We start from the raw sequence: 15,028 nt of genomic DNA on the forward strand, positions 1-15,028 counted from the left end.
GTGTAAGATGGACAAGTCAGAGAACAGACTCAAAACCAAGAGAGAATGATTAAAGGTTGTGCATTCCACAATGTCCATGAGAAGCAAGACCTTCTCTGCAGCACGCTCCTCCCACCAAGATTTTTTTCTGCATCTCATCAGGACCAAAGTAATGGAGAAATATGACTTAGGACTTGAAAAACTTGATCCAAAATAATTATTTTTTCTTTTAAGGTCTTTCTATCAGGTATCCATCACAGTAGTAAGTCACAGGTGGGCAGTGTGTTAGGGAAGTCCTGAAACAATGTCTTCTGGTGGCATGTGGCACGACCAGAAATGCTCAGAGACCTTGAGTGTATTGGTTACATACTATTCTTGACTGGTTTATATGGAATAGATAGTTCTTGGGGGCAACAGAATCTCTTTGGTCTTGCTTTTTGTCATAAATGAGATTTCTCCTAGAAACATGTGAAACATATTCTTAGCTCTAAAATTAATTGCAGAATAGCAAACAGCGCTGAATTTAAATTGCTGTGATATATTTAAAGAAGTACAGAGTAAGGTAAGAAAGGCTAGGTTCTTAAGATCTTCAAGACAGCTAATGTGCATGGGTAAAATGCCACTGGGAAACTCGTTCTTCACAGTAGCTTCCCTTAGCTAGCGTGCAAAGGAGCCATTAACAGAGGCCTGACCTTGTTCTTGCTATTATGGTCTTATGTGTTAACAATTCCAATACAGACTTTCTGAAAAATAAGGGGGGGCCATGATTTTTGATGATGTAAAATGCTTTAAGGAACTACGTTTCTGTATTTAATAAAATTAACCAAAAAATGCCTGATGTTAAACTACTAGAAATACAGATCCAGAGCAGGTTGGTTCCTTTAATTCCAACCTTGGTCTGGCAAGGCAGGCGATCTCTTAGAATTCAAGACCAGCCTGGTCTACATAGAGAGCTCCGGAGAAGACAGCGCTACCTGGTGAAATCAACAATAACAAAGCAGACAAATAAAACCAAAACAAAACTAAGGAATAAGGGCAGCTTCCCTATCATGTGTATGTATGTCTAAAATGTGATTCACAATCTCACTGAACACAAAACAGTATTACTATCATCTTACCTGGAATAAAATTGGCTTGTCGTTCATTTTACAGTAAATTCCAAAGTGCCAATGTATATACGCGTTGCATTACTGATTATAAGAGTAGCACGTTATATTAGTAGAAAGCTGGCAGAATGTATATTTCATTACACTTCAGCTCTATGGATGGAGGGTGGACCGCGTCCAAACAGAAGACAAAATAAAAACCCAAATCCGAATCAACGGTTGTAACTCTTAAATAGAATGAATTTCCCTTTTTGTCACTACTCTGTTTACACGTCCATTCTATGTGCGTACTTGATGGTGCCTGCCAGAAGATACCATTTCAAGCTTTCCTTATCCACTACCATTTCAGACTGGAAGCTCATTCACAAGCCTGGCAGGTGGGGGTGGCGGACATGTCAGTCCATCATTCAGGAGACTGAGGCAGGAGGCTTCATGTGCATTATACATACTGAACCGAACAATAATGACCCGCCCTACTAGAAAACCCCTAGCTTCCTTTACCTTCATACGCTCCGTCCTAGATCAAAAGTAAACACAGTGTTGCACACACGCGAGTCTGAGTTTCACCCAGAGGCCTTTGGGTTGTACCAAAGCAGAAACACCTTGTCCTCAGAGAAAATGACAGCTTGCCACCCGAATAAGGAATGCGGTACGATAGGAGCAAGCTCTGTATGTGAGGTGTCTGTGTAATCAACGCAGACTGGGACTTCCGAGGACATAACCTAGTAAGAGGACTGCTTCCCAAGCTTGCCCTTCACAAGGGAACCTCCAGGTCCCTGGTGTGGCCCTACTGCCCTTCCTCAGACGGTCATTTTGGTGGACCATAAGGGATATTTAGATGGCTTGGTTATAAGTTATTTCACAATTCATTGGTCTTTCTCACACAGCAACTGTGAACATTTAATATGGGTCAAGGGGGTGAGGGAGGGGTGGTGTTCCTTTTTTTTTTTTTTTTAATTGCCAGTAACCTCCCTTTCTAAGAGACCTGTAGTTTACATGCCCATCCGCATCAGGCACAGTATGTGTCCAATTAGACATACCAAGTGCAGCTGTAATAGCTGAATTCACTATTCTAAGATTCAATAGCAACTTACAAACCTGCAGTCAACACCTGCTGTCACCTGAGTTTTGGTCTTAGCCATTCTGACGGGTGTGAGGTGGAATCTCAGGGTTGTTTTGATTTGCATTTCCCCGATGATTAAGGATGTATTCCCCATTTTTTTAAATAGAGTTATTTGGTTCTCTGGAGTCTAGCTTCTTGAGTTCTTTGTATATATTGGATATTAGCCCTCTATTGGATGTGAGATTGGTAAAGATCTTTTCCCAGTCTATTGGTTGCCGTTTTGTCCTATTGACCATGTCCCTTGCCTTACAGAAGCTTTGCAATTTTATAAGGTCCCAATTTGTTGATTCTTGATCTTGTAGTATAAGCCATTGGTGTTCTGTTCAGGAACTTTTCCCCTGTGCCCATGTTTTGAGGCTTTTCCCCACTTTCTCTTCTATTAGATTCAGTGTATCTGGTTTTATGTGGAGGTCCTTGATCTACTTGGACACTGTAGGGGAATCGAGGGCGGGGAGGCAGGAGTGGTTAGATGGGTGGAGGAACACCCTCGCAGAAGCAGGGGAAGGGGGGATAGGATAGGGGTTTTCTGGGATGGGGAAAACAGGTAAGGGGCTAGCACATCAAATCTAAATAAATTTTAAAAAATAATTAAAAACTGCAGCCAAAGAAGTAATTCCAAGTCGTTGTCTATAGACAAACTCATCCAAGTGCTGGAGAATTGGTGAAACACACCACCAGGACGTGGAAAGCAACCTCAATCTATTCTGCATCAATTTTGCTGAGTCAATAGACCCCAAGTTGCTTCTTTTCCACATCAGAACTCCATCCTAATGGACCAATGGCTGATAAACCTGGCACCACAGATAGATAAAAGCACTTGGGATCCGCACACATGGGATGAACGCCCTTTCTCAGAAGCTGCCTGCTTGGATCCTGTGGGAAAGGATGAGTGTACTGAACAGCCTCGGCTAGCAAGCACTTACAGCAAATCCCCAGTCCCACAGAACATCACCTCAGATGAAAACCCAGACTAGCTATATTTATTGCTCTGAAAAGACGATTAGCATGGAAGAGAGCTCGGGTTTGAGAAAGGTTTGCATAAACATTATTGTTGCCCGTAAAGAGAGATCAGTAAATGTGTACTAATTAAATTAAAGGAAAGGGGAAAAAAGAACTTCCTAGAGCTCTGACATGGACACAGGGCCTCTTTACGAAGACTGATTGATCAATAAAAAGGCTGAGAGGTTTGTATGTCAAGGAGACTACACAGAAACAGAAATCTATAATCATGAAGTCTGACAGAACCGTGGCTGCATTTTAATGGATTCTCCAGGCTAACGTCTGAGCTTTGATATTTACCACTACTTATAACAATGTTCTCTATGTGGACTCTGTGTGTATGGGTGTGTATCCTTTGTTTAGTTTATATGCAATTGCTATCTATTGATATATTTGAAAGTAAGTTAGTTTATCAACTCTAAGTAACAGAATTGAACGTCAACATTATTGAAGAATAAAATGTCATCTTCAGGTATGATTGGAATTTTAGCCTCTCTGGGGGACTAAAGAAGTGAGACTTCTCACTTGGGGCTAGCCAGGGGTACACAGCCAAACTCTGTCCCAGAAAAACAAACAAACAAAACCCAAAAGATATCGCACGATATATAAACAAATTTCACCTAAGGAATCAATCAATCAATCCACATATAATTGGCGGTTTTCCCTTCTGTGCCAAGTAGCTTCTCAAAGGCGGCTCACAATATTTAAAAGCATGGAAGAAAGGGATATGACACTATCAGCTTTATATAAACACATAGGGAAAATATGCATGCAGCAGTGGACCAAATGTGCTGCGCACAGGACAGCTGACTCAGCAAGTATGATGAATGGCAGTTAAGTAAGATGAAGGCCTCCTCCCAGCCTTGGTGAATAGCCTGATGTTCAACCCCTCTTTTAAAAGAGATGCTACAGCCTAACTCTACTAGGATGGAGTGTGCCTGGCTATCATTCCTCCAGGCAGCAGTGTGAGAACAGAGCAATCTTCCTGACATCGCATATAATGTTGCACCTTAAGGTTTCGGCCACTAACAAGGTTGCACTCAAATGTCTCAGAGATTCAGAACTGTCAGCGAATTCAGAACTTTCTTATGAAGCAAAGTTTCTGAATAAGAGCTAAAATCATTTTCACTACTGATGTGAAATAATTGTAACTGTTTTATGTGAAGGAGTCCCTACAATAGTCTTCAAAGATTGTTAAAAAGCCACCATTATCTGTAACGGTGACCGTCTAAGAATCTTCAAGTATAACTAAATGTTTTTGAGAAAAGAGATGAATTCAACCTTTTGAAGATGAACTACAAAGAATACTTTAAAGACAACCACACAGTTTAAATATTACTCATTGGAAAATTTGAAATATTTCTAAGATAAAAATCCTAAATGCTCAAGGCATATTGGACTTAAGTGCTTTTTGGATTAGGATATTTAACCAGGAAAACTGGGGCAAATATTTCAAAATCTGGTATCTGAGATACTTCTTGTACTTCAGATCCTAAGTAAGGGACACAGAGAAGACGCTACTGCCAGTGACTAACACAGCCTCTGTTCACTCTGCATGACCAGGTACACAGCAAGTAGAGTAACAATAATCTCACTCTAGCCCTTTGGACTGAAAACCTGGCTAGCTCATTCTTACCAAATGAGGTGGTGAGGACAGAAATGAAAGTCTGACATGCACACCTACACTGCACTGAGATACCCGTGTCCCTCACCAGACACAGGAAGGGGGCTTTGTAACTCAATGGAGAATTTGTAGTATTGTTACTTGAGCTTTCCAAAAAGAAAATCCCTGTTTCAAAGAAATACAAATGTCTCTCTTTGGTACATTATTCAATGCCTCAGCTTTTGAGGACCCAGACATAGAAAAATTCACTAAACTACTTGAGGTTTTCTGTGTTCAGAGTCAAATGGTGATATGTGCACAGTAATTATTCATTGACAACCCAGCTGCAAAACCACTTCCTCCCTGGTTTTCCTCTGGTTCTTTCCAACTACGCCAGTCAAATATGACAGGCTTCCTCATGCTTTACATCGTGACATACCATGAATAGTGTACTTACATGCTTCCACTATGAAAATGTTTTTCAAATAATTTCAATCTTGCCTTTCCTCTTTTCAATACGGTGTTTATGTTCAAATTGTCAGAGTGCTGATTAAATAATTATAAACCAACGAGCCACAAGTATACTACTATTTAAAATGGGGTTTCAGTTGCTATATTTAGAATGATTTCTTTATTTATGCCAATGCCCCATACTCCATTTGAAGATCTGATAATGGGCAAACAGCATGTATTCCCAGAATGCAATGTTTTTTTTCAAATACTGTAGCAACCAGAGACATGGAGCTCTTCTGCATTCAGACTCAAGGGCAGGCTGTGGCTTTTTACATCTAGACTGGAGTTCACCTGTAGGACACCAAGTTTGACACTTGTACTAAACACCTGCTGTGCACCTAAGTGTGTGCATGTCTTGCACTAGCCTGCCCGAGCCCTGAAAGCCAGACCTGCCAGACAGGCTCTTCGCACTGACTCCCTCCCACCATCTTTGCTGTTTCAGTAGTCTACTGAAAACAGCTAACCATCCACACTAAGTTCTTCACTCCCTGCTCCTCCCTGGCCTGCTTCCAGATTCTGTCCTTTATGACCAAAGTGGACCAGTGTGAGGAAAGGAGAATTGGTTAGTTATTAATGTATCCTGATAGATCAAAGGCACAGACAGCTCCCCACACTTGAACCGCCACGTGCAAAATGTTCTCTGTGTGTATGGTCTCTCATCTGAAAGCATGATGTTTCTAATGTTTTATGGATATGAAAGGACTGCATATTATATGTAGTAAATTACTGGGTAGACATGACAGAGGGAGAGACATGGTGTTCATTGTTTCATGTGCATCTTAGACACAGACAGGAGGTGAGGCCAGTGCTTTCAGTAGAGCCACACTTTGCACACTTCTGTCAAAAAGCTACATGGTATCATTTTTTATTGCGCTACCATGTTGGTACAATGTTATGATCTAGATTTTCTGTTATGGATGCTCAACTTGAAGAACCCACATTACCAAATAAAGGGGAATACTCAACAGTAGCTCTGTTTACAGGCAGACTGCTGGTCTTACATGCCTCATCTAGAATGTGGGTTTTAAAGGAAAGTATCTTACTAAGCACTATTTATTCAACTGGGAATGTGTCTGGGATCCTTAATACTAATTCCTCAAGAACTGAAAGAAGAACCCTTTTGATGGAACTCTTAAAACTTCGCAACATCCTCCAGCTTCTTCAGAAGACCTAGCAAGCTACTATCCACATTTGAAAATCTAGCTATGCCTGTCACTTAAAATATTCCAGTACATAATCCCAACCCATCCTCTCAGAACACGTATTCTTAAAGCGCAGACAATTGTAGGAAGGAGCTCACATATTTTCCTCCATGCCCTCATATCCTCTGATGTTTTCATTGTGTCTGTAATGACTACCCACACATAGATGTTATTCTTCTAGGTGATCTGCTAATCAAGTTAGAAATCTCATTAAGATGCTGTGTCCCAGAGGAAGGGAAGCAGGAGACAGAGGGAAAGCCAAGCACGGGTAGGTCAAGGGTTTCCTTCCATGAAATTGAAAAATGACACTACTGCTCAACTATGTGTCCTTTAGGTGCGTCCTAAACAATGGGGACCTCTGGGCAAAGCAGTGCTGGAGAACTGTGGTACTGCAGAACTAGTGGGTTGCAATGACAAGAAACTGCTATGTGTACTCACATATGGCAAGGTTCACTGAGCTGTCATGAGTTTTCCAAATTTAAAAAATACGATGCGAAGGGTAAGGTGGCTTGTGTCTAAGGAAGGTTCCCCTTGGCCTATGATGCTCAATTTAGGATCAACTTCACCATGGAGCAAAGGGAATATACATTTGAAAGACTCAAATCTTTGTCATTTCCTAGGCTAGAGATATGCAGATCCCCCGTCACAAGGATTAGCAGCACACCTCTGATCCTATCCAGCTGTGTGGTTAAGACACCCTCAGTAAAGCATGCATCCAAGTCGGACAATTTTAAGCTCAGAATGGATTTATGGGGCACACGGCCACGGTGTGATAAAGAGCCACCGCCATTGCCTACTTTCTGTGGGTAATCATCTGGGAAGAAATAAACGTGTTCAGATTCAGCAAGGCAGCTGTTCTCACCGCTTACATCCCAGCCCAGGTGCTCAGGTACCTGGCACACCTGTGGCACATGCAACCCAGCAGCCTGATGGCAACGCTTTCAAATGTAGCCCGATCTACAATGACCTACACACTTCACACAGATCAGGGTGTACGGAGCCCTCACTGGGATCGCACGGATATTGCCGTGAACTTCTATTTTCCTAATTGTGGACAAAAATATTTATTCAATGACCAATTGTAAGTAATATATATTTATTCTCAGAATCATGTTGAAGTAATGAAAAAAGTAATGAAGGCTGGAGTGGGGATTGCTTAGATTACAGAGAAGAACTTTAGTAGAGAATATGTTTATCTATGCACTGTTCGAGGAAGACAGATACCTTCATTACTATGTAGAAATATACCTTGCATGTCAATTTTGGTCTACGTATTACATGGTCAGTATAGCTCCAAGACTCTACTAACCTACACTGCAGTTATGGCTTTGTGAAGATAAAAGCTGTTAACACACCCAGACACTGGAAGTTTTTAGAAGGCCTTCCTCTCTAGTCCAGGAGGACAGACTTAGCTACATGCTTTCTGAGCTGAGCTTGCACCTGTCCCTACTTACTGTTGCTGCTCTTAAGGTTAGGATCAAGAGCACAGGACAAAAGCCAGCAACATGTTGGAAACAGTTACATAGGACAAAACACATAAAGTAGCTTCCACCCCAAGTATACAAAGAATCCTTAAAACAAAACTAGCAGCAGGAGTTATAGAAACGGGGGCATACTTGGAACAAATAGACACTATCTCAAGAACACACAGGAAGAAAGGAAGAAAGGGAAGGAGCTCGGTGCTCTGGGTCATTAAGGGATGATAAATGAAACAAGGAGATGTTTATAAAATGACTAACATTCAAACCCTGTCAACACTAAATGGAAGGAAAGTGTGAGCAACTCCCACCTTCTTCTGTAGCAAAGCAGAATAGTGAAGCGGCCACTCTGGAGGACAGTTCATGGGTCCTGCACCACGCCTCCTCTCACCAGTGAGAGCTGGGTGAGGAGGAGCATGGCATGGGAAAGGATTTCTCCATGTAGTCCAGGATGGCCTAGAACCCTAAAACTCCTAATCTCCCTTTCTCAGCCTGCTACGAGCCAGGATTTATAGGTAAGCTACACCAAAGCCAAATGAAGGTTTCTTATGAATCAGTATAAACGTTTACTATACAACCCAACAGTTGCAAATATGAGTATTTAACCCATATAAACTTGAAAACTCAAGTTCACATCAGACTCTACACACACACACACACACAGTACTCAATTTTGGTGTGACTTTAAACTGCTGTAAAAACTCACTGAAAACATACTAAGAGTAAGCAATTACTGATAAAGTTCCAGACAGATAAACATTCTTTTTGACTACAGAAAAAACTTCAAATTCTCAAGAAACAAGCTTAGATTTGAACTCTTCCTTCGTATTTTCTATAAAATAAGGGAATGTGGTCTGTATTCCTATATATTCTCTACTAAGATGCTATGCAAACTTTATATGTGGCAGAAGCATAATACAATGTAGATGTTACCATAGGTGAGTAAAATTCTGACGGCCTAGACAAAAGCTTGGCTGAGGGCAGCATCTGCTCACTTGGGGCAGACAGAAACTTTAACCCTCGGATACAGTAGCAAACACAGGACATGTGTGCACAGGCATCTACCTTTGAGTCATGATTTTGAAGGCATCAGGGAGGTAGCAGTCTGTGTTCTCCATTTGAAAGGGGTCTGCATCGCAGATCTTGTCGTCCGTCCGACCGTAGTTCGCACTCTCGATCATGATGACGTCACTGCCCGGACATCGCAGGTCTATAGAATAACCCTCACAGGATAGCTCTCGTCTAACTAACCCGAATGGTAATGCTGCTCTGCTGAAACCTAGGAGAGAATTAACACAGAACGTCAAGCTTCCACTCTCATATGAAACAGATTATTTCAGCAAGGCATCTTCAAGAGACATGATTCATCAGAGCCCAGAGATGTCAGTAATTCTTAATTAGACACCTAAAGGTTACTACGAGAGTCTTTCATACATCTTTATCTGGACTCATCACCCTCATTAGACATCTTTAAATTACCATTAAGCATACTTTTCTTTATAACGTATTATAAATGCAGGTAAATATCTTTTGTTAGGTTAAATTCATAGATAAGTTCGGGAAGAACTGTCACAATGTGAAGGAGTAAGTCTCTGCCATATACCATCCTTACTCTCTCATTTTTAAAGTACACATATTAAGTGTCAGTCAGCATCACTCTTATACAGCTACTTCATACTAGCAGTTCTTCCCACGATAGCTAAAATAACTATGACGATGAGAATTCTAAGGCATGGTAACTAACATTTTCGACTTGGAGAGACTGTTTTGAAAAAGTGCTGTCAGTGAGGAGATTTGGGAGATGAATATTGACAGGGGACAGCACTAAGCCAACCCACTCCAATAAACACCAAAGAGCAAGGTTCTGCAAGTTACACAATCTGCAAAATAAAGTGAATTACTTACGACATTAGCTAGTCTACCTGTGAAACACAAATGCTTAAGTGCTGTATGAATTACAAAGCACACAGCAGGTCCATGTGCTAGAGAAGAATCTCGAACGGAATAAAAGGCTAGAATTTTAAGGGGTTTTACATTATTATTATCTCTGTGTGTGTGTGTGTGTGTGTGTGTGTGAGTATGTTTGCTGGGGTACGTGACTTATGCACCACAGGTGTATGAGTGAAGGTCAGGGACAACTTTCTATACTTGTTCTCTTCTCCACCTCACATGGGTTCTAGAGTCCACATCACGTGGGTTCTTGAGTCGACACTCAGGTCATCAGGCTCATGGGACAAACAGCTGAGCCACCCACCCGCCTACTCTAAGTAAAAATTCCAAATTAGAGATCCCATAAATTAGCTCCAGAGCCCAAGCCAACAATGGTCGGTGACAGGGAAAGGGAAGGAGTAATGACTATGATCACGAAAGACAAGGGTTCCGGGGGCACCAGAGTGGTACCCGGGGATTAGTCAGCATAGCAACTGCCTCTCATGCACGGCCTCAAGTCTTACTTCCATTTTCTTGCCTGTCTCAATCTACAACACTCCTTTAATAACTTTAATGTTCATATGTCTTTGTTGTGGGGACAGGGTCTCCCTGTGTGGCTCTGACTGGCCTGTAACTTGCTATGTAGACCAGGCTAGCCTTGAACTCAAAGAGATCACAGTTCTCCGCTTCCAAAACTTGGGATTAAATGTGTTCACCATTTTATTGTCTTATCAATGTTGTTTTAATTACTCTGTGTCAAATGGCTTACTCCTTCTAGGGAAATTACAGGGAAAAACCAACCAACCAAACAAACAAAAACCCCTGACACAATCAGGAGAAACTGCTTCAAGTTCCACACTTCAGCCCAGAGTGTTGAGAGTGTCTGGGTCAGTGCAATGGTAACCCCTAATCTACCTGAGCTGCACAATGTCCTCACTACTTCAAAGCCTTCTCTGAGGTGCCATATCCTACAAGAGGGTTCCTGGACCACACCCATAGGATCAGCACACAAGCTCAAGTTCAATTCTGCTGAGAAAACTAAATGTGCACGAGACTTCAGAGGGAAGAGCAGAACTCTATAACCAGAAACACGACTACCTTCAGGAGCTATGGCAATAAGCAAGCCTGGGAAGTTTGACCTAAGGTCTATGGTAAGAGGACACCAGACCAGAGGAGGTGTGTGCCAGTAACAAGGATGGAGCATGGGCACAGAGCTTGGCAACTCAGAAAACAAGATGTACAGCTGGCCGAATGCACACAAGGGTTTTTTTTTCCTTCCCCTACCAGGCCCACTACATTTGACCCCTTTTCTGACTCTATTTCAAAAGCAACTTAACTCCTACTGCTACATCTGTCTTAATTAAAAATATGTATATGGCTTCCCAAGCTCTTATTTATTTCTGGGGGAAAGTAACGTGTGAATTCAAACAAGTGACATCAAATAACATTTGAGAGTGTAACCTACTTTAACACAGAGGTGGTTTGCAACTATAATTCCATAATAAAAAGGAATAAATCATACTATTATAAAATCTTAGAAATATTACAACATGCCGCTAAAAGATTGGCTTGGAGCATAATTTTGTCGAAAACAATTGATTGTAAAGTTGTGTGATTTCTAAGCTTTAATTTTGGCCTTTGTCAGCGTGCAGGGCCACAGGTATAGATCTAAGTGAATCTTCTGCTTGTGAAAGCCACTGGAGGAACTGGGTAGCTCAATGTCGAGCTGTTCTGTCAACACAGAGGGAATTTTACAGCTTCCCTCCTGATCACCCCACAGAGTCAAGGAACGACAGGAATGGTCAGCGTCCTTTAGTAGTGTAGAGGGTTCTAGCATGGAATCCTCCACCACAGGAAAGAGATCAGGGCTTGGGTGTTTTCACTGCAAGCGATGCAACAGTTTTGTCACAGAAAATACTGTTCAACTAAAGCTACAGTGTTTCTTGTGTCACCTCTCTGTCAGGTTGTGCTTCTGAGCTGTTCTCTTTGAACTTTGTCTTTACCAACATGCTCTTAGAATTCCATTACCTAGTACATACATGTAGGACTTCAGTGAATGGTACAGAATCATAGTGAAAGTGGAACTTGTGATACTGTCGATACACGGACCACTAATATGAAACAGATGATGATTAAAGAATCCATGTGAAAAAAAATGAACGTCCCTGAGTTGTGTTTGTATGTATGTGGTGTGTTTGTGGGTAGACATGCATCTATGTAGATGTATGCATGTGTAATGTGTTTGTGCTCATGTACATGTATGAAGGTATGTGTGTACATGTGCGCGTGTTTGTGTGTGTGGTGTATTTGTACATGTTTCTGTGTGTGTAAGATAGATGTTTTTGTGTTTATGTACATGTGTGTTTGTGTGTGTGTTCACATATGTATGTGTGTGATGTGTTTGTGTGGTTTGCTTTTATGTGTTTGTATGTGCACATGTGTATGTGTGTGTTGGTATGGTGTGCTTTTGTGTACATGTGTCTGTGTATATCTGTCTGTCCGGGGACCTTGAAAACTTCAACCAATAATCCCCGTGCTTCTCTAAGTTCTCACTTCCTTTTCTGAATAAAATCAGCTAAGAATTGTGTAAGATTTTCCCAGATTATGAGTCTAAACTAACGAGATGCTTCTAATGAATCTCATATTTGATTTATTTTTTTCCCAGTCACCCACCATTACTCTAGAATTCACTCTGCTTCTCCAAGCTGTGGACATGGGGCATGGGTAAACGGATGCACTGTGGTGGGACAAGGCAGATCATTGGGTGACTACCAAGGAAAGTCTCAAAGTTGTCTTATAAACAAAACAGGCTTCGCGTGGCACTGGGGCATTTCTTTCTGGATTGGCTATTTAACCCAAAGACTTATGGGAGGGAGAAAACCTCTTGGGTGTCAGTCATAAAAACTCAACAGCAAAAAACCACCACCAACACAATGTAGTCTGCGCCTCCTTCAGTCACTTCCCGTGGTTTTGCTTAAAACTTTGACCTCTGACCCCTGCCATGTAACTATAACTCCGAGTTTGCAGTAAGCAAACAGAATGAGTCACGGAAACATATTCCCGGAATAAAGGCCTACCCTTTTTGTCCCGAAACAACAGACAAAATCATCAACGTGCTGCGGCTATCATCTCTTCATGGGACTTTTCCCGTTATGTGAGAGGACATTTTCATCCAGGAGTGGCTCTTCTAGAATGTGCCTGCTTGAAAACTGAAGGTGACCATGGCAAACTAGTCTCCGGGTAAGGTCTCAGAGGGCACAGCCTGCAGCTCTGTGCCAGACCCACGCAGGAAGGATCCCGGAGCAGACTAGACTGGGACATGTGTGTTTGTGGAGAAAAATACTAATTTACTTACAGCCGTGATAGAGTGAAGATGTGCCAAGACCGTCTCCGGGGCCTTTTAAAAATAGTTTTATTTCTCTGTGGAGACCCTGTATTTGTTAACTCTCTGTCATCATAATTCCTCTTAATTCTCTAATATGGTTTTATTCTAATCTTTGAACATATCCGTAATAGCTGCTCTGAAACGCTTACCAGCTAAATATATCAACTGGGCCTCTCTCCGAGGCAGCATCTACTAGATGCCTTTTCTCCTGAGTAAGGCTCAACTTTCTCGTTTGCGTATCTCAAACAATTGTTGCTGGAAACTGTGCTTTTCAGACAATATCCTGCTGGCAACTCTGGATTGGGCTTTAATCCCTGCCACCACCACTGTTGCAAAGCTTTCTGGTTTTTGCTCAGAAGGGTTCTACAGCTCTGACTTCCTGATGTGCATTTGCCTTGTCTCTGCTGCCTGCCTACGTTTCTGACCCTGCCTTCCTAAGATCCCCATCACTGTGTACAGCCTAATGGTCAAGCAGGGGTAGAGCATCAGTGCTGCTCAGAAGCCAGGAGCCCTGACTGCCAGCCATCACATTCTCCTGATGCAGGAGGCAGGGGAGAAAGCACCGCTGAGGCTTTCCCAGGTAAGCCTTGGAGGTTCCTTCCCACCAAGTCCTTTCCTGTCTCTCTCCTGTCTTGCTGCTCTTCCTGGTTGGTGAAGTGGACGTGGAAAAGATACAGCTCCTACGGTGTCCAGGACTTGCCTACCACACATTTCAGAACGCATGTCCACAATGTCCTCGAGACTGAGGCCACAATCCGGTAGAGCTAGGGAGCTGGGAGGCACTCCCTCCAAACCTTTTCCTGACAACAGTGTTGGGCTGCAGCCTCCATCCTCAACTCCAAACCCAGCCACAGCTTAGTAGGAAACAGCTACCCTAGTGCAGTAAGGGGGGGGGGGGGTTGGCGGTTGCGTCACATGAGAGGGTGTGGGTTCCTATGGTTTCTGACAGACATTCAACAAATTTTCACAAGCAAATGCTCACCACTGGCCTCATGGCTTTAGTTCATTTCCACAGCCCCAAATGGTCACTGCAGACAATTTTACCTCACCACTATAGGTCAGAAACCCCTATGAAGATGCTTCAAATGTTTAATGGCTAACAATCCTTCCAAACCCCTTATTGATGGGAACTATAAAGGTCACTGGTTTACGGAGGAAGACAGAGAGGCTAAGTAAGATTTAAGTTCCTCATGCTTTCACATGTTGTAAGGATGCTCTGACAGGTCGCTGTCACGGCTCTCCACATCATGACAGCCATCGGCCGTAAGTTGCTGTGGAGGGCGGGCTTCTGCTGTGCTGTGTGCTGTCAGTCTTGGGCGAGAAAAGGAGTAGAAAGGAAAACTGTGTGTGATGGTCAAATATTTGGTCAAATGGCTGGGTCCCCATGACCAACATCACACAATCCCTAAATGAAAGCCACATTATTACGATCACCATGTTCATTCCTAGCTGTACTCGAGATCTATTTTTATTTCAGTGTCCCCCCACCCCCACCAAAAGCATTCCAAATAGCAGAGTGCAATCCAATCCATCTTGCTGACAATTGAAGGGGGGAAAAAAACCTAGTAGGAGGCTTCTGTGAGAAGAAAAAAATAAATCAATACTGCATCTTGGAGCTGGGCAAATGTGGACACTGCCAAAGCCCAGCACTCGGACAGGAATAACTGCTTTGCTCTGCTTCTCCCATCCGAACAAATGATTCTTCAGACAG

General features: G+C 42.4%; 1 protein-coding gene across 14 annotated transcripts in view; it reads right to left on the minus strand.

Moving 5' to 3' along the window:
- Adgrl2 (adhesion G protein-coupled receptor L2) overlaps positions 1 to 15,028 on the minus strand; it is a 175,793-nt gene that overhangs the window by 66,513 nt on the left and 94,252 nt on the right. For all 14 annotated transcript variants that reach the window (XM_029475094.1, XM_029475086.1, XM_021157245.2 and 11 more), the window contains exon 3: positions 9,069 to 9,282. In XM_029475094.1, the coding sequence (XP_029330954.1) occupies positions 9,069 to 9,282 (214 nt within the window). The remainder of the gene's footprint in view (positions 1 to 9,068; positions 9,283 to 15,028) is intronic.

Source organism: Mus caroli, chromosome 3 (assembly GCF_900094665.2).
Source record: "Mus caroli chromosome 3, CAROLI_EIJ_v1.1, whole genome shotgun sequence".
Lineage (NCBI taxonomy): Eukaryota > Metazoa > Chordata > Mammalia > Rodentia > Muridae > Mus > Mus caroli.